The sequence below is a fragment of the Eutrigla gurnardus genome, assembly GCF_963514095.1.
Source record: "Eutrigla gurnardus genome assembly, chromosome: 12".
NCBI lineage: Eukaryota > Metazoa > Chordata > Actinopteri > Perciformes > Triglidae > Eutrigla > Eutrigla gurnardus.
In genome coordinates this window covers 16,219,073-16,239,458 of record NC_139926.1, presented here as the reverse complement: position 1 = coordinate 16,239,458, position 20,386 = coordinate 16,219,073, and the positions used below count along the sequence as shown (strand labels likewise).

At 40.3% G+C, this 20,386-nt stretch overlaps 1 protein-coding gene across 4 annotated transcripts; it reads right to left on the bottom strand.

Annotated features, from left to right (window-relative positions):
• Nucleotides 1–307: 307 nt before the first annotated feature.
• stk39 (serine threonine kinase 39) lies at nt 308–19,435 on the bottom strand. 4 transcript variants are annotated; one of them, XM_084023717.1, is made up of 19 exons: nt 19,117–19,435; nt 17,489–17,601; nt 17,126–17,234; nt 16,562–16,700; nt 16,200–16,255; nt 15,824–15,933; nt 15,495–15,596; nt 15,009–15,142; nt 14,827–14,875; nt 14,188–14,253; nt 11,936–12,007; nt 10,894–11,016; nt 10,173–10,202; nt 9,876–9,932; nt 9,152–9,213; nt 4,645–4,697; nt 4,385–4,453; nt 3,735–3,811; nt 308–1,761 (listed from the first exon to the last, which is right to left on the bottom strand). In XM_084023717.1, the coding sequence occupies exons 1-19, from the start codon at nt 19,220–19,222 to the stop codon at nt 1,687–1,689; spliced, it is 1,602 nt and encodes a 533-aa protein (XP_083879843.1). In that variant the 5' UTR covers nt 19,223–19,435; the 3' UTR covers nt 308–1,686. The 4 variants fall into 4 exon arrangements, with proteins under 4 accessions (XP_083879843.1, XP_083879844.1, XP_083879845.1 ...); XM_084023718.1 differs by having other exon boundaries at nt 3,747–3,811; nt 19,117–19,432; XM_084023719.1 differs by lacking the exon at nt 11,936–12,007 and having other exon boundaries at nt 19,117–19,431.
• Nucleotides 19,436–20,386: the final 951 nt, after the last annotated feature.

The window sequence follows — 20,386 nt, the reverse complement described above, 5'->3', positions numbered from 1 at the left end:
TCCTTTGTTGCTCCACCTGAGGTTTCTCCAGTTTTCCTTATTAAATGGATTTTGAGGATCATTGTTTCCTCGGTGAAATGAAGGTTCTCATTGTGAAGCCACTTCATGCAAATGTGTGATTGATATCTAGTAAAAAACTGACTTAAAGTCCATGCTGTAAACTTTCTAAATGCTTCCATGAAGACACATTCCAATTGTGAGTTGGCCTTTTGTAGCCAATATGCACTTAATCATCACATTTCTTTGGTGTTTTATTGTTTAAGTCGTAATTAAATGTAAAAGTAAAAACTCCACACCTTTGTTTTTAAATAATAACAATTCTTTATTGTTGCTCTTCGTCAGAAATTTGACATCAGCTGATTACAGAGAGGGAACGGGTAATATGCTGAAATGGTACACATACTGTACATAGAAAATACAATAAATAACTTCAGAATAAAGAATTAAGTAGAAGTTAATATTTACCACCCCAATACTTAAAAATAATTTAGCGCTACTGGACTTGTTTGGACAAACAAATGGCTTGTCACCCTTTCAATAGTTGCCTTTTGGTTTCATCCTCAGATGCATTGACATACAGTACATTTTAGTAACTACTATATTTTGGGGGAATAAAAGGGGTTTTTGTAGTGCAGCAGAACAGTGCAGGGAAATTAAACGGTTGTGTTTTTTTGTTGATTAAACTAGCATCTGAATACATGTCAACCAGAGCAGATTACACGACTACAGGCTCTGTTATGTTTTATTCTTCTGATAACAAAAGCAAACAAGTGAACTTGTCTCCGGGGCTAAGCGTCCGTTTAGTCGGTTTGCACGCGCTCGGCCCAAAAGTGCATCGTAGCTTGTCCCGTTGCGTTAAGATACTCGACTTGAATTGAAATGGTAATCAGCAGGTTCTGCTCTTCGTGTAGTCCCACTCATCCTCTACTTTCTTAGGCACAGAAAAATGAACAAGGCACCTCTAACATTTTGAAGCATTAGCACTGTCGAGAGCAGCAAATTATACACAGTAGCATCCAGGTCTCTTTTTTTTCCTCTCTTCTGCACTCTCAAGCAAATGGTTCCCTTCTTGTCAGTGTAAAACAGGTCTTGACACGGAAATCATCAAGAACTCTTCCTCTTTTTAGACATTCATTGTGTTGTTATGAAAATGTGCTTATCCCCATGAGTTAACTAAATCTTACATTCGGACAAAGACCTCAGGGAAAGATCACAGATGAATGTGTTTTTGAGATGTGGCAATCAAACAGCTTGAGAAACGTCATAAAAATACCTTCTCATTTCAATAAATAATGAGAGCTTTTGCCGAACACAAAGGTAATGTGATGTAAAACAAGTAAAAGGAAAGAGAAAATAAATAAAACATTCAAAGCTACATCTTAAATCGCCTTATGTCTCCACCTGAGTACATCTTTAGGTTCCTGGGCTTTCTCCTGATCCCGCTTTGTGCGCTAGGCAGTGGAATGTTTTTAAGGTTAAAGGTCAGGGGACAGTGAGCAGGGAGGTGTAGGCAGGGGGGGGGGCGGTGCTTGGGCTCAGGGGAGGTGAAAGGAGTGGAGGAGGAGGGGGAGTTTTCAGGGCAGGGTGGGCTGGGGAAGATGTTGCAGGAAGTGATGGTGTTTTCCTCAGTCTGTCTGCCCTGAACTGTCTCCACTGTCTCACCTGCTTCGGGCACAAAGAGGGGCATCAACTAACACTTAGCTGTGCAAAGCCGATCAGCTTCACCTCGTCTGGGATCTCCGAGTCATCGCATCCAGAAGCCTGCATGAGGGAGGAGACACGGAGAGGGTCAATGGGGCTCCTTCATATCCTGTTACTCATCTCCGTCAACACGGCTAATCCTGCATAAATCTCTAGAGCTGCTGCGGTGTAACACCCTGGATTCACCAGGGGAGAGAAACAACTGCAATCAAACTGCTGTGTCTTATTTTGAACGACTCAACCAAAAAGGAATTGAACCCTCCAAAAAAAATGTACTACGTGTTATTGATGATTGATGACAGCATTACATTTATTATTTCAGTATTGAGAGACGGACTGATGGTCTTTTCATGTTGACATTAAGAAAAATATAGAATATTGCCAGCCTTGTTTTTAATCTAGAGATGGAGATATTCATATCAACCTACATTTTATAAATTGTATTTTGTTGTAAAAACGTATAAAAATGCACAATTACAACTGTCTGATGAGAGCGAGAAAGAAATGTTTTTTTCCTGTGGATGAGTTATATCCAGCCAGTACCCAATCTGTTTAATAAGGTCAGTATTGGCGCCCTGTCAGCCGACAATGATAGATTAGTTATTAGTGTGTAACTTCTAAGCAACAGCTTGGGGAAGGTTGTTTTCTGTTTTAACAGAAATGTGCCCCCGTGCACAAACTCTGTCTATAAAGAAATGTGTCACAATGTAATAATGAGCACCTACATGTACATATGTGAGTGCATAATGTAATTACATTGTTATTACATAAAAAGTGTGTAATAATTAAAAGAAAAGAGTACTCTCCTTGTATTCTTGTATTCAAACATACAGTGTTAACAGCGGCTGTTTCACAACATTAACCACGCCTGAACCTCCAGCCTCGGGTTACGACTCAAAAGGCTTCCCCTGTCGTCATAGAAACGCCTGTTCAAGCGGCAAATTATGATGAGCCGGGATGAGATCACATTGTGCGAGGGAAGATTTCTGCTTTGAGTCCAAAAAGTTCCATTAGTTGAGGGCACTCGCTCACTGGATGGAATAGACATGGGCGGAGACTTTGATTGGCTGTTTGGTTTGATCACTGACACAGCAAACCCCGAAGAGTTACAATGCTTTACGAAGACAAGGAGAGTACTCGTTAAAAAAACAACAACTATATTTGTTACATTATTCAATGTTTTTTTTCTGTTATCATTGTCTTATAATGTAATAACTTATTATATTATGCATAAAACCGTCACATTCTGTGCAGTTATTACTTTATGAATACATATGGCCACGTAGAGCATCATTCCTAACCTTAACAAATCCCTCTGTGAGAGCACAATATCTCTTATACCGACAGTTCGACCTTTCAGCACTTGCAGCTCACCCCGATTTAAGGCTGCCCAGATGCTATTCACAGAGGCAATAGAAAAGCCAGTGTGCATTTAGATGATGGTAGTCATTCTTTTTCACTCAGCTTTCTTGTAGAAAAAGCCAGTGTGAACGGTTGGCCTAACACCTGCCGGCTCCTTGCAATTCACACCTGATCGGGGAGAGACACACCGGCTCTCTGGGGGCCCGAGAGGCCCTGCAGGTGTCTGATCAACTCGGAGGGACTGTGAAGTCTTATCAGTCTTTGTGATCTTGCATAGTCGATAACGACCTTTTGTTCAGTGAAGTCATTAAGTTGCTCTAGTGCCACCCACACAGCAAATTGCCTGCATAAAGTGTTATGAACTGTTCCTGCAGCGGCGGGGTCATTATTCTCACTGCCTGGGTTTTTTGCAGAGATGAGCCACAAGTGAGGATATATATATATATATATATATATATATATATATATGGCGTACATACTGCCCTCATTCTGACTCTCCGAAACCTGGTCCACCTGGGACACTCACTGGCTAACAGATGTCAGTCCATGCCAAAGATATTTGGTTGTTTGTTTTGAGGTCACACATTCCAGCGTGTGTGTGTGTGTGTGTGTGTGTGTGTGTGTGTGTGTGTGTGTGTGTGTGTGTGTGTGTGTCAGCGGCCATCAATCACCTGGAAACTCACCAGCTTGAAGGTCAATACTTTGTAGGTAGTTGGGTCATCTACAATCTTCTGAAGGTTAGCAGCAACTGTAATGTAGAGGGCATACAACAGCAACACCATGTATTTTTACTACTTCAAAATAAGAGAAACAAATGTGGACTCTGTGAAATATGAAATACATCTGTCATCTTGTAAATGATGTAATATCAGATAATCATACTATTTCTCTAACTGAAACCTGGCTGTGCTATAAAGAATATGTCAGCCTGAATAAATCCACTTCCTCCATCCTTATTAATACTTCCATTCCTCCAGGCACCGGCCGAGGAGGTGGAGTCGCAGCCCCCTTTGACTCAAGCCTATTAATCAACCTCAAGCCTAAACTTAATGATAACTTACTTGAAAGCCTTGTTCTTAGTCTTTCACACTCAACCTGGAAAACTCTACAGCCAATTCTATTTGTTTTAATGTACAATGCTCCAGGGCCGACAAAAATATAACAGTATTTCAGATTAAATGTATATAAATTACAAGTCATTTCTATCAGTTTTAGCATTACTATGAAAAAGGTCTTACTCTCCAAGCTTTACAGTACATGGGCTCAAATAAGTGTGTGTTCAGACAACACAATTTACCAGAATAAAGAGGTGTAACATTACCAATAACCACATCGTGCCCGTTGACCAGGCCGGCGGAGAACAGTTCCTGGGAAACGCCATCAGCTGTGTCTAGCGAGGGAATAACATGACAAATATTGGGCCCGCAGCGTTCCACTTAGCAGGTAATTGTGTTCGATATTGAATTAGATACTGTCAAGAGCACAAACACTGCCATTACCCACACAACGATTCACAGTGCCTGAAGATGTTATCACAGGGGGGGAATAGCACATTCAAATCCATATAGGCAGAGCTCTTACCTCGTCCAGGAGTGAATTCAAAACGGATGTCATTCAGCTCTTTTCTAGAGTTCCTGTAGGAAGAGACAGGAGGGCGTGATTGCACAAGTGGCATCTGATATTTCAAATATCATAACATTTGCTGCAACTCTGACGGTTGACGGTTCTGTTTCTAAGGGTGTCCAGTGGCAGCAAAAATAAGGGGTTGACATTTAAAGGAGGCAGAGATATTACCGAGGCTGCAGAACATTAGGAAACAAGCGTGAGGGCTGCGTGTCGAAAATAGCTCATGTGAACTAGCAGAACCTGCATTAATGGTTTTTGTTGGCCACTAGGGGGCAGTGGAAACCAGCTGGAAACACAACGTTCACATACTATCACCAATTGATATTGTGAGATGCTAACACACGGTAGTATATTTAGCATTCATATGGAGTTTCACTTGACAAATGATTCAATATTCACTTCAAATTCTGCTTTTGGTCCCGACAAACGACCGGATTAAAATATCTGTCTTTAGCGGCTCAATGTGTCACTTTGAACACCAGCCAGTTTATAATGGAAAAAACAAATAAATGAGCTAAAAGCATTAAAACGCTCAGCAGACATGAGTGAGGTGATAATTCTTCCACCACCAGCATCTCCTTTCTCATCACACATAAAATATTTGTTATTTTCTTACAATGGTAAATGAGTTGCCACAAAAAAAGTAAAGGACATTATACTGAATGTGGATGTTTTTCTTCAGTTTGAGACGATGAGTTGGTTTAGCATAAAAGCAGAGCACCTGTGGAAAAATGTGCTGTATCACTGGATGAACAAACTCTAGAGTACAGAGGACACGTCTCGCTGGTTTTCCCACATGAAAGTAACAGCTGTCTAACTGCTTTTCCTGCATACCTTCGCACCTGCTGCATCCACTGAGATACAAGAGGGGGGAAAAATGGTGTTTTTCTCAAAACTACTGTACATTAAATACTGTAACTTTGGCATCTGCTTATCTGTGTGCGATAGATTAGATGACATGCTACGTGTCATTCTGTGAAGATGTGATTTTAGTGTTTATATAAAGCTCTAATATACTGCAGACTTTGAGTTGGTACAACCTTAGATAACAGTGACATTTAAGAAAGAAACAGGCATGAATCAAGTCCAGTTTACTTGATTGTGTCAAGGAGCTGGGTTCTCCAGCTTCTTTACAGCATCAGCTTGCATTCATTTGCATCACTTGCATGAGCAATCTGTCTTTAAGAAAGTGTGTGTCAGGTTGCTGATAAATGCAGACGTGTGGTCGGGGAAGATTCATTTGGTTTGAAGTCTGGTTAAATAAATCACACGGCCAGCCCACAACCCTCATTTCAGATGAGATTAGAGCCATAACTTAACACAAGCAACGATATATCTGCAATAATGTTGTTAGTAGTAAGTATTTATATCTAAGTGGGAGAGAGAATTTACATCCAGCTTAAGTGTGAGTCAACTTAAAAAAAAAAAAGGGTAAAAAGCAATGCTGCAGTCGAGCAAATGGACACAAACAACAACTCTATTCCCAGCAGAGGAAGCAGAGGTTGCCGGGGATGTCAAGGCAACACGGATGTAAAGAAGATCATAACTGTGTCCAAATAAATCATGAGCATGAACATGAAAAGATTTAAGGTCAGGCGACCAACTTAGACAGACAGACAGACAGACAGACAGACAGACAGACAGACAGACAGGCAGACGGATGGACGGACGGATAGATAGATGTACTTTATTTATCCTAAACTGAGGATTGCATATAATGCAATGATTAAAAATGAAATTTAGGTTTGAAGAATAGAAAAAAATAAAAAATACATAGTACTTGCTATAAACTGTTATATGTATTTAACGTCACAAGGGAATTGGGATACAACTAATCGTGACTGGTAAAGCTGATTTATTTATGGGTCCATAATTTCCCAATATTTTAGAATGAATTTTGCTATTAATTATTGGGGAATTAAGACAGTTTGAGTCTTTTTTTTTTAAGTAAGACGCGACAAAACAGAACTTAATACATTGGGGGGACATGGCGAGATTAACGCATTAACCCTTAAAGTGGCAACAGCAGTGTAAAATAAAACAAATAACCAATGAGGAATCATAGACTTGTTACTGTACGAGTGAGATGCCAGGAATGGATATGAATGATTTAACTCTTATCAACTGAAGATAGCAGCAAGCTGTAAACCCAACTTCACACTTATGGATGACATCGCAGGCCCTTCTGTTTCTTTAACATTTATCAAGGAGATATTTGAGAAGCTAGCCTGACATTTCTCACATTGTAGTTACCCTTCTATATAGAAGAACCTTCAGTAAATGTCACCGGCCGACTGAACTGCTCAGTGAAATCAATTTCCATCTGCATTTTGCAATGACTTTGCACCAACAACAAGCATATTATGCAAGTCTGAACTTCTCCTTCAAACTGCTGACAATATTCTTCTCAGGAGGCCTCTGTGCCGTCGTAAAAAAAAGAAAGATTGAATGAGTTCCAAGCAAAACGATGACAAAAATCCAATCATGCCGCTGCTGTTCCCCCATCTCCGCTACAGAGGGGATCATATTACCATAAACTCATGCTAATCAGATGAACTCCTTTATTAGTAGAGAGCGGAGACCAATTTACTGTTTATTTGCTTCCTCAAATGCAATCATTTTCATGGATTCACTTATTACCTTTAGAATTTTGGTTGTGATTTTTGCCAACATTAAAAAAATGTTGTTCTTTGAAATTACATTGAGTCCTAGCAACAGTGATATTCCAGATAAACCTTTCATTAAATGCTTGGGTCGGCCCAGTGTTGCTCTTTTCCCATGACAGTAGCTGGCACTACTAGCTCCAACAGTCACTATATTTAGTGAGAAAGTCACCAAGTTGACAGCCCGTCCCTTCAGGCCATGGATGTATAAAGAGACGGGGTTCCTTCCTATGAAAGTTGCTGAGTGGCGGATGAAGCCTCAGCCCAGCAGTCCTCGGCAAACTGTTTCTAAAATACATTAACCATCCTAGCTTGACTCAATCTACCTAAATAAACCACTTCTTAAACAGCTGCTCACTATTTGTGGCCATGAATATCCCTGGTTATGCCTCTAAAACACAGGACCAAAGAAAACCTGATGCAGTCTCTCATCTTATATTACCTTCTCTGCTGACTCACTTTAAAACATATCAGCCAGAACCTTCTTACCAATAAAAAAGTGCAAATAGAGTCAGAACCCATTCATGCTCTAATGCCAAAACTCTGTTCAGACAAAGATGACTTTGGTTAAAGAAGGATGAATTGTACACAAATAGATACTTGATGTTATTTCAAAGGGTTGTTTAATATCTTGCTGCTAAATTAAATATAATGTAATGTTCTGTCACCACCGCAGCTTTACTGCATCAAAGTAATGTAATGTTTAGTCAAGAAGAATAAAAAAGCACGATAGAAAAAAGCATTTGAAAACCTCACATGTCTACGAAGAATGTCATCACGCTTCAAGGTTTCACATACAAGCATCCATCACATCTCTAATCTCTCATATGAATATTCCTGCTGACAAACCAGAGAGATGACCTGACAGCTTAATGCTGGGATCATATTAAACAACAAACCTTTTCACAGTTGATTCTGAATTCATCAGGATAACAGTATTTTTTTTTTCCAATGAGCTTCGGTGAGAGTGTACGTCGCAATTGTAGTAATTGATATACCGGTAACCACGTCTAATTTGTGTGTTTGAGCTATACATTTCACAGATCGAACAAACGCTCGAACTGAAAAAGCCAAAATCATTGAAGCTGGCAATTCATTTTAATCACCAGGCTCTTCACCAGCTGTCCCCTGTTGCATCCAGAGCAGTGTTGTTATGAAGCACAGTTGAAGATGGCTCTCTGTGCTTTGCTGGAAGCCTGCAGAGTGCTCCAGATGTCCGTTCAACCAAGAGTGTGCACTGCGACCAGTTCATGAGGGAGTTATAGGCCATGATAAAATGCACCATTATCTGTCCTTGCATTCCCTTATTACGCATGTTAAAGTGAAAGGGCGCTAAATTTAGTTGTTTCCAAGCAGGAAGTACAGACATGTTTCATTCTGAGGCCAAATCACAGGCCTCCACTTTGCTTTTAATATATGTCCATGAACAGCATGGGATTGTTCAGAGAGGAGCAAAGGGTGCTTTGAAAGGAGGGAAGCAGATTGTGGAGCACAGCCAGAAAACCAATAGAGTGTAACCTTCTCCTGCTTGCAACACAGCCAGTGAGAACAAAGGGAGATGAAGGGATCCAGGGCAATGCCAGATCCCCCACCGCAGCAGGCAAAGATCATTAGGTCAATCAATGACCAGCATGTTAAGGGCAAAGTGAAGTTTCTGCCTTTCCTCCACAGAAACAGGCAATTTTAAATTGCTTTTTAAAAGTGTCACCATGATCCAAATCAATGTTTTTTTTTTTCCCTACATTGCTTGTTTATCAGCGATCTGATTGAGAAAACAATGTGAAAAGAAGTGGTCTCACCTTAGCCGTAGCACCATGTTCACAGCACCTTGTATGTAGGGAGTATTCGCATACGGTTCAACCTGCGTGAGAAAACATGTGAGGATGCGACTCAGACAAACAGCACACTCTCTACGGAAGAGAGGAAGAAGCAAGTGAGAGGTTCTGGTAACTGCAAGATTATCATATAGACAGAAGAAATTGAGTGACCTCACACTGTGGTGGATTACTTTTTTCTGAAAATGTCTTCCGTTTATCGCTGCCGCAGGGAAAGTTGTGTGGGAAAAGAAAAGGGACGATACATAGAGGTGTGCCAGGATCTATCACCGTTATCAGTACCATATTACTGCGGGTGAGAAATGGCCGCTGAGTAGCTGTCACTGTTAATTCCTGACTAGAGCACAAGGCTACACCTCAAACTGCTTTGGCTCATTTTCAAAGCGACAATAGCCTTAGAAAATAGGTGGCAATGGCAGCGAGTCTTTACAGTAGATGAGATACACCCAGGCACTGAGCTGGCACTGTCAGGCAGACGGCCATTTACTCTGAGTTATTACCGCTGAGAGCCTCACTCCAGGAGACCAACATTCACACATTCGCCCACCTTACACATGTGCACAGATGGACACACACACACAGTACTGTATTCACACGTGTGGTTTAACACACACACACACACAGACCATCACTGTGGCATCAAGGTCATCGAATCATGACAAATTAGTGCCGCTGCTGAATCCCTCACCTGGGGATGCTGAATAGACAACCCTTCAATAGGGACATTGTTGGCATTCTCCTCATTCTGGGAGAAACAAAATGAGAGGCATGATTGTGCAAATGCTGTTACATCCTTGACAACAACAGACAAAGTATGAAATCAGAGCTCGTCTTACAAAGGCAATACAGGAAAATCAATTCAAAACAATCAATGAGGAGCTATTTGTTGGCGTTGTCAGACACTCTCAAACAGCTGCGTGTTTTTTTTTTTATTAAACGCCTTTAAATTGCATGTTAAGGTTGGTATATGAGAGAGCTAACTTACATCTTTGGCCTCATCTTTGACCCTTCGTGACTGGAGGAAAAAAATCAAACACATTTGCATTTTCATATTCATACACAGCAATAATAATGATTTATTTTCTTTAGTTTCTCAAAGAGCAAAAATACTTAATGTGATGTACAACCTAATGTGTTTTTTTAGTTTTCATATACTATATCTGTTTTTTATAGTAATTTTTCTGCCGAAAGGAAACAAGCCTGTGATCAACGAAAGGAAACTAAAAAACACATCCTTGAAAAATACTATCAACAACAACTTAAATCATCTAAAATCACAGCTTCTGACAACGTCTGATTTGTTGCATCATTAAAGCTGGGGATCTTTATCAAAGGGCTCTTTGATCCTCGCTGCATACTTCCTGCTGCCTCAAATCTTCGCAGCTACCTTTCAGCTCATTACAGCAAACTCATGACAGACTCAAAGATAAGCCATCTGCTATCTGAAAAAACACCGACTGATCCGGGAGGGGAGGAATGTACCGGGTCAAAGACAGAGGGGAGGTTACGTAACGCTCTGATCTACAGGTTAGACATGACATGAGCAATAACGTCCTCAACGACTCAAATACGGAATTTCCATGTGTCCTATGGAGTTTTGTACAAAATAATCTTGATGATGAATGTGTATTTGTGCAGCTGGAGATGAATATAAAGAAATGTGAGTAACGGTGAAAGGATGCACACAGCGGAGGCTTCCCACCTACCCTGCCCTGATTCACCGCCGCCTTGCCCTCCTCGCTGCTCTCGTCCAGCTCGTCGTCGCTCCACTCCCAGTCTCCATCCTCCGTCTTGTGCAGGTGGCCGCTGGAGCCCGGGACTCTCCTCACCTGGACCGAGACACACATCCAGCACACTTCATGACATCGTTCATAGTATTTCATTGAGCATGTACGCTTTGTGGTTTAATTCCATTGGGTTTTACAGGCCTTTATATTAGAGCACTGGAACCGGTGCGATGAGCTGAGCTACAATAATCTGATTCTTTTTATGTTCTTATATATTTTTCTCAATATTATGACACGTCCTTGATGACACTATAAAGCAACAATCAGATTTTACAAAAAACGTACATAACAACATAACATTTCCTCTTTTTATGTCAGAAAACAAAAAGTTAAGTGTTGCAACGTGATAAATTGGTACAACATAACATTTGAATATGTTTTTAAAAAAAGTATCAGCACATGACATTGTAGCCTACATCAGTAAAGAAGTGTTAAGTTGTTAATATTGTATTAGATTATTTGTAATGGAGTAATAATGATAAATATCTAATTAGAACATGAACAAATACTGTAGGTTGTATATACTACTCTCATTCTCATCAACATTGCTGATATAAAGTACATACAAAACGCTTCAATACCCCCCAGTACCAACAGAAACCACACAGTTGCTTCTAGTAAGTTTATCAGTTTAGGAGGCAAAGCTTGGGTACAGCATGATGGGGACAGTTCAAGGTTAAACTATAAATCTTATGAGGCAATATTTAAGAGAGGTATCCAATATGACTTGTTGATATAACTTTAAATGTAACCAGCTTAATAAAGCAGAGAAGTACGGCAGAGTAGTTGGTAAAGCCTGTAATTTGCTGCAGCTCAACAGTCTGGAGGAGTGTGTAAGGCAACGGACACATGACTAGCAGTGTGAGGTAGGATATGAAAGCACTAATGTTACAGAAAACACAGCACATGACACTGGAAGCCACACTCGCGTCACACGGAGTGAAAGTTAAAGAAGCACTACCACTCTGGTGCCGTCAGGTTTTTTTTCCAAACCTGACCTAGAACCAAGGCTCCCCCAGTCCTGCTCCATGTCCTTAAGCAAAACAGACACAGATCAATGCACCCGGCAGCCGTTCCTGATCACCCGACCGCCCACCGGCTTACAAAAAACATCCCAATGTAAATGCATGAATGTGTATTTGATTATGAATAGAGACGTTCAGAAAGTGTTGCAGATGAAACCAGGGTTTGCAGAGGATAATGACACTAACTGAACTCAATGATTCAAGTCACTAATATCTAATCTTTAAGCAATAGAGAGTCTACTCTGGGTGTCAGGGTGCCCTCTGCTGGTTGCTCAACTCACATGTACATACAGTTCATAACTTCATACTATATGACCCTGAACATGATACTTTTTTTATATTCATATCAGGGAAAGTATGGAGGAGGATTACTTCCTCTTTTAATAAAGTTTCTCCTTCCTTTAATTATATAAAGATTAGTATTAATTATTCTATTATGTTGTTGGTGACAGCTGACTGGAGGATCTGCCATCTCCTTTTCATTCACAGTTCACAATGTTCAAGGAGAAATCAGGCCCCATTTAAATAGTAAGGTTTAATACCCGCTGCCTTGCTTTAAAGCTTTCCACCAAGCAGTCCAGCCGAGTTCAGTTTGTTACTCTTTATAACCGTTATTTTTATATTTCCATCAGCGACATTTATGGATAATACCTGGGCGCCGCAGTAGTGATGTGATTTTTTTAGTACCCACACCCACCGGAGCCATTACAAGGGCCAATCTGCACCACCCAACCCGCAAATATATGCATTAATCAATCACCTGAATCCGACCCAACCCACAAACTGCCAACTTTACGCATTACAGCAGCACAGTCAAGACTGAGGACGGAGCCAAGGACAGAAACCAAACCTGAACGCTGTGTGCATATGTTGCATTTCTAAATCTCACATAGTACTTGCTTCACCAGTGTTTTTGTGAGACATAAACTGTAGGAAAATACCAAGAACACCAAAGGAAAAAGACAGAGGTTCAAATAGATCAAGCAGGTTTGGGACCAATTGCAAAAGATCTTCGAAGATCAAGGTCACAGAATTTTGAGATTACCATATCTCTGCAGGATTGCTGCTCTCTGCAAACTGTGGTTAATGTTTGCTGAATTTAAAATGCAGATGACTCTGCAGGTCAAATCAGCACAAAATAACAAGGACATGTTTCATCCACCAAGGCTATCGAATGAATCAGACATGAGCTGACTGTATTTACTGTATGAGCTGTCTATGTTACACATTTAACAGGACTCCACACAAGGTGTATTCATTACAGTAAGCCCTCTGTAAACGTGCATTCCCTTTTTGGGATAAATGGCTCTACACAGCATATAAATACTAGTCTCTAAAAGTACATTTGCAAAGTGCCATCATTTCAGATGCAATCTCACGTAATGTGCTTCAGAGATGTAAATACAGTTTAAATTGGAAAATGGTGGATGTAGTACACCGAATTGGCTTAATACGCATTTAGCAAAAAGTGCCTTTCCATTCATTGTTGTGACTGCTTAAAATGCCTGTAGTTCCCACTTTACCCATCAACAAACCTCAACAACATTCTGCTACTCCCACAACAGTTGCTTCACGCTTTATTGACACCCTGTCCTTCCTGTGCGTAACATTAACGTCATACACCGTAGCAGCCCTGCTATCCACTATGCCCTCCATTTACTCCCGAGCTGTCAGTGAATTTCCACCCCTCCGCTCGGCCACTCTGCCTTCCGGCAATGGCCCTCTGTTCCCATTTCTGTCCTGGCCATCCAGGCGGACTGTTATGTGAAGCCAATATCGGCTGTGCCTGAAAACTGCACTTCCTCTGAGGAAACTGTGACCAGTGGGCAACTGAGCAATCAACCTGAACAATAAAGTGCCCCTTTATGTTCCCTAATGTGAACAATTCATTTAATCCTGTTTGTCCTTTAGTGTGCCACATACAGAGAGCAGCACTGAGAGCTACTGATGCAAGGTGTCGGTACATCTATGCGGTTCCACTCTCCTGCTGCAGCGGCCCATGTTTACATCATATATAGGCACAAAGTGTTTAAGGTACCGGAGAAAGTGGGATTGCGTAGCTTGTGTTGACTGTAAATGCAACAGTCTGGTGGACGTCAATCAGTCCCAGCACTCTGGGAGCAGCATAATTTGTTCATGTTTAGTCAATAATGGAGTTATTTTACAGGGAATGTTTGTGTAAACATACCTTCTTCGCTCGCTGGGAGATCTTTGGTGCGCGACACAAAAGCTTTTCAACCAGATATTCTTTGTTCTACGAGAGAAAAGTTCAAATAAAAAATGTAAATATCATTAATAAACATAGCTAATTGACAGATTCAATTGATCTCCTAATAATGAGTCACAAAAATCTCAAGTATTTTTTTTTTAATGGTAGCCCTCAGAATGTAAGAAAACCTGGAGGTAAAGTAAACTTTTAAAAATGTCTAAATTTAGACCAATAACTAAACCAGTTTAAATAGAAACAATAATATTTGCTCCTTGATATCCAGCTTTTGAACAGCCTTTCCTGCCTTTGAACCAGAACAAGGGATCGAAACACCCTTTTAAATCATCAATATAATCAATTATTGAAAGACATAGACTAAGAAATAGGATTGAATTAAAGAAAGATTAATGTTTCCCTTTTTCCCATTATCATTATTTCTGTAATGGTATATAATGGTAAATACAGTGTCCTTGTGGACTTTTTATACAGCATATTGATGTATTTATGTACGTTTAATCATCATAAACGAAAACCTCAACAAACATTGTTGGAGTTGGCATGACGCCATAAGCATAACACGTTTTACAAAACCTAAGAAAGAGGGGTTAGAAAAAATACCTTGGCCTTTTGGAAGAATTTACACTTCAAAAGCTCTGCGGCTGTAGGCCTAATGAGGAAAAATACACTGTTGAAAATATATCACAACAAGACACTGAATATTAATGCTTTTTTATCAATCACACATTTCATCAGCTCTCTTCACTGGAGTATTGGGTTGATATATGGAATGTGCTGCTAACCTTTTGGCAGGATCCTTCTGAAGGCACATAGTTATTAGCTTTCTAAATGATTTGCCGTATCTTTTTAGCACTTCCTTGTCTTCTACACCCGTCTCTAGAGTGGGTGGATCGTTCTGTAGGGTAAGCATTAAAACCTAAAAGGACAAAGGGAAAAAAATGCTCAAAACACCCACACATTTCAGAAGCAACACACATGTTGTAGATGAGGAAAAGAAACTCAAAGCAGGAAACTGTTTGTACCAGAAATGTTGTGGAAAGAATAGCAACAGCTTCCTCAAGGCTTTCTCTTTATTAGCTGGGTTTTCCAAATACAGCAAAACCAGCAATCACAATAATCTCTCCATGTTTTCTTTTGATGAAACTTCACAGAACTAAACGCTGACGTTCAGTAAGCCATGGGTTCATGGGCGCTGCTTACGTGTTTATTGGAAGTACTGGTGAAAGCTACAAAAATAGCTGTGCAATAACACCATCCAGAACACTCACCTTCATGGGAGGGTAGCGGTGATAGGGTGCGGAGCCTGTTGCTAACTCTATGGCTGTAATTCCAAAACTCCATATATCTGCCTTGAAATCATAGCCTCGGACCTATGGGGAATGCAATTGCAACAATCTGTTATACACTTAAATCGCTGTGTTTTTGTTGTGATTGAAGGGGGTTAACAAGGCAAAAATACATCAGCTTATTGCATCAGAAAATGGATTAGTGCTAAGCACAGCAGAAACAAGCTCAGGAACACACATTTAAAATGAGATATGATGGATTTTATGACCAACACCAGCAGCTGGCCTTTTGTTTGGGTAGATAGACCCACCTGTTCCATCACCTCCGGCGCCATCCAGCATGGCGTGCCAACAAAGGTCTTCCGTACTTTGTTTCTAGTCATATCCCCCCCTGTGGCTAGGAATGCGCTTACTCCGAAATCTGAAAATATGTATCAACAATACCAATGAACAGAATTGAACAGGTACGTTGAGGCTTCAAGGTTTTTTTTTTTTAATCAAACATAAAAAAGACAACATAAAATATGTCATTAATTTAAAATTCTGTGCTAAACCACCATTGCGTGTGAAAGGTAATCTAAATATGCATCACCTTCTTCATGAATGAATGTAATCTGTGAATTCAGTGTCACCATTTGAGCATTTGTGCTTTTAATTCAATCTACTTAAAGAAAAGTGCAAACGCACCTGCAATCTGAACAGATCCATCTTCTCCCAGTAGTATGTTCCCAGCTTTCACGTCCCTGAGGTAGACAAAACGCAAACACACTCAAAAAATAAAAACACGTTATGTGGAGCAGCATTGATTCTTCCGTCCGTGTAAACATGTCCCACCACAGCTCACCACCATCTGGAACGCTGCCCAAGGGGCTGACAGAGGTTTAAGCCTGCCTCTCAGTGACCTTGAAATATCGGGGAGTTTGGCGAACACAACAACTGCACTGTTTGCTGATAAATATAATTACCTGAGCCCAGCCCTTTCTTACTTAAATTATCCAGAGTGATATAGTGTATTTTTATGTGATTCAGAGATAGGATGACAGCGTTACCGGTGAATCTGTCCGTTTCTGTGCAGATAGTCCAGGCCCTCCAGGACTTCTTTTAATATAGTAGCAATAATAGGCTCATCTAGTGCTCGATTTCTGTCCTCTTCTTTGTTTGTGTGCTTAATTATATCCAGCATGGAGCCTAAAAACACACAACAGGAAAACAACAAAAGTTCAGTTAATTTTTCACATATTAATGATGAACACAGATCGGCTGCAATGTCACACTCATTGCGTGATCAGCGTCCATGTACAAATGTTTCAGTCTCTGTTAATTGCTTCAACTTAATGGAGTGAGTAACACCACTGCACTAATTCCTTCACAAGTGAGAATCACATGCTCCAGCAACAGTGTGTTCCTTCTAACTGTAATAAAGTCAGCCTTAAAGTTGTTCTGAAGGAATACTTTTGAAGTAAGTATATCTGTTGTTTATTAGTATGCATAATGGGGAAATACAGTTTGAAAGGGCTACATTATACGCGGGTAGAATTTATTTAGTTGGCAGCAGATCAAAGCACATTCAATGGGTTTCTTGTATTATCAAGCCAGAGGCTGCAGAAGCTCACCTCCACTCAGAAGCTTCATGACTAACCAAAGTTCATCCTTCACTACGAAGGAGGTGTAGTAAGTGACGACATTGGGGTGATAGCACTGGCTCATCGCTTGGATTTCTTTCTGTTGGGAGGGAGAGAAACCACAGGACATATAACCTATCAATAACGTTCAACTGAACATATTCTTAGTGAACTTTTAATAACAACTTGTATTTTGCTTGTAATAGCAAACGACCTGACAGCACATGATTCGGCCTTGCAACCTCTTGGGTGTTTTATTCAGACTCAACAATAATAATGTGGATGAAAGGAAAAGTAGTAGTAAAGCATTACATAATGACACAAAAACACTAAGCCCTTATTTATCGTACTCACCAATAGCTCATCCATGCTGGTCTGGCATTTTTCCAGGTTTATCCTCTTTATGGCGACGCGCTCCTGTCTCGGGGTACAGAGGGCTGCCTGCACCACAGCTGTGGCCCCGCTGCCTGGAATCACAGCCACAACAGAGTAGACAACTCACATATATTATTATTACTATTGCCCGACTCCGAAATTCAGAATCACTCTTTACTCACTTCTCCTCCTCCAGTTTTGTGTTTATGTTATCGTATTATTTAATGTGTGCTGGCTGACTCATAAAAACACTTTTTTTGTTTTTCCTGCAACGTAATGGGTTGTTTACGTGGTTCATTACAAATCAGGCCACGCTGGAGTAGAAAAAAAAATGTGTTCACACCGAGAAGCTGTGACACACAGCATATTGCTTTCCAACTGTTAGTGGCAGATAAGGAGGAGAGGACACATGAGATCCGACTGCTTACCGGCTGATTATGAGAACAGAGAGGAGGAGGGGGGTCTCACTAACTCATCACAGTCAGCAGCACACAGCTGTGGCACTACTTCTTATCAGTAATGATAATGGCTCGTCAAAAGTGCATGCACGTGCCAATATTCAGGCAACTTCCTTTCGTGCTTTTCAGTACATTTGAGATTTTTATTGTTTTATTTAGTAATTCATATTTGTTAAAAGAAAGTGTTGATAATATTTCATGAATCTACGACAGGCATATCCACAGTCTTTCAAGTAATACTGCCAGAAAAACAAGGTCAATCATGATAACAACACGCTTAAAACACATAAATACTACATATTGTCAAATGTGTTTATTCTAGGTAAGTTCATAAACGAGTCTTAACAAGTGTTTGAGAATGTGTAAGTTCACTCTGCCTTTGACTTTATTGTGAGAGTAAAAGCTCAAACATTAAGTTAATTAATTGATTACAGAAAATGAATTGCTAATTATTGAGAATTGGTTAATTCAGAAAAATCTTAGTTAGTTCCAGCTTCGTTAATGTAAGGGTTTACAGGATTTACTTTAATTAACAGAATACTCAATTACTACAAAAGTAACAGCCCTACTAGTTAAGTCTCACTTTTTATTCAAAGTTTTAGTGATTATAAATACCATTGCCACTATTATACCTACTACTGTTATTACCATGAATAGAATTAGCTGTATTATTATAAGCCTATATTAGGTACATGTTACATTTGAAACATTACCCATGTGTATGGAGCTGATGGGACAGGCTATTTAATCACGTGTAAGCGCCATCAACACAAAGTGAAATAACACTTTACACAGTCAAAGCATCTGTGATTTGAGTTAGCGGCTAATAAACTGGACACGTGCCATAAACAGCCGTAGCTGGAGTAGGTCTCTATCACCAGAGCTACTAAAACGTTGACGTTTCCACGCCGTGCAGTGACATGAATCCCCCCCAATTCGGCTTCATCGGGGTCACAAACACATCGCTTCTGTAGAACGGCAGTCTCTGAACGTGGCTGGTAACATCCGCATTGCAAAGCATTGCGGGAGGCAGGCTACTGCATATGAAGAAGGGGGAGAGGGAAAAAGCCGGTAGGCCCCTCATGTTCATCCCCAGCTGATAAACTGCCTCGGTCATGTCTCGCGTCCGTCGCGTCTCCGGGTACTAACCTATGACTTCCTGCAGCTCGTACGACTCCCTGGTAATTGGCCAGCTGGTTGTCAGCCCTGGCTGCGGCTGGAGGACGGGAGCCGGAGATTCGCCTTGATCCGCCATGATGATGATGATGATGATTCTGCGCCAGTTAGGAGCCTCTCTCGCAAAGAGACGCACAGACACGGACGGAGAGAGGGAGGCAGAGAGAGAGAGAGGGAGAGAGACAGAGAGGGAGAGAGGGAGAGAGAGAAAGAGAGAGAGTCAAATTTGACCTCACCTCCTCTGTACAAATGTCAGCTGGCGGCTGCTGCAGCGCGACTACCGCCAGCGATGACACACAACCCGGAAAATAACGGACCGCACACGTGCGCGCGCGCGCACACACTCACCCACGCGCACACTGTCATACCAGTGACATGTCAGATGACTAAACAATGGTTCAATACACACAGGAAGACAATGATTGTAATAATATTGATCGCTTTAGGAGACTACTAGGGTTTTCAAAATGCTGAAATATAGATATTAATTATATTTTAGTTAATTTTATTAAACAGCTATTATGACAAAAAAAATGTTACGTTTAATTATGATTATTATTATTATTATCAGATAAAACGACTCGGCTGCTTCACTTGAGAAAGTAACAAGTAAATGTGACGATTTCATAATGTCACATGTCATCACAACTGTATGTGACGTTTCCTACCACTGGCCAGTAGATGGCACCACCACCATCTAGTATTGTATGGTGAGAAAGGAGGGACACTGTCACCACTGCTCCATACTGAGGATTTTAAAAAAATGCATAGGAGCTAAAGCTAAAACCATGAACCGGTTAATCAATTTGTTAACACACATGAGATTAATCAGCAACCTTTTTTGGTTGATTTATAAAGTTTCAAGATTTAATATAAAATTTAATAATGTAAAAATGTAAATTTAATATATTATAGAAAATAGTATAGTAAAAGCAACATGTAATGATTCATTTTCTATTATATTAGGCATGCAGAATATATAAAACATAACATTATTATGTATTCATATGCTCCTGTTTGTGCTTGTGGACTATATATGATATATTACACAATGATTTGCAACTGAGATAAAAAAAAAAAAAAGAGAGTTTGCAAGTGAAAATCAAATCTTTGTTTTCATCACTTTAAAAAAAACATACTATTCAACAATACTAGATCATATAATTTATGATGATCACATCTCCGGAGGCCAACAATAGGCTTCTCCCAACTGTCAGTAGGCGGCGTGGTTTGTCAACACACA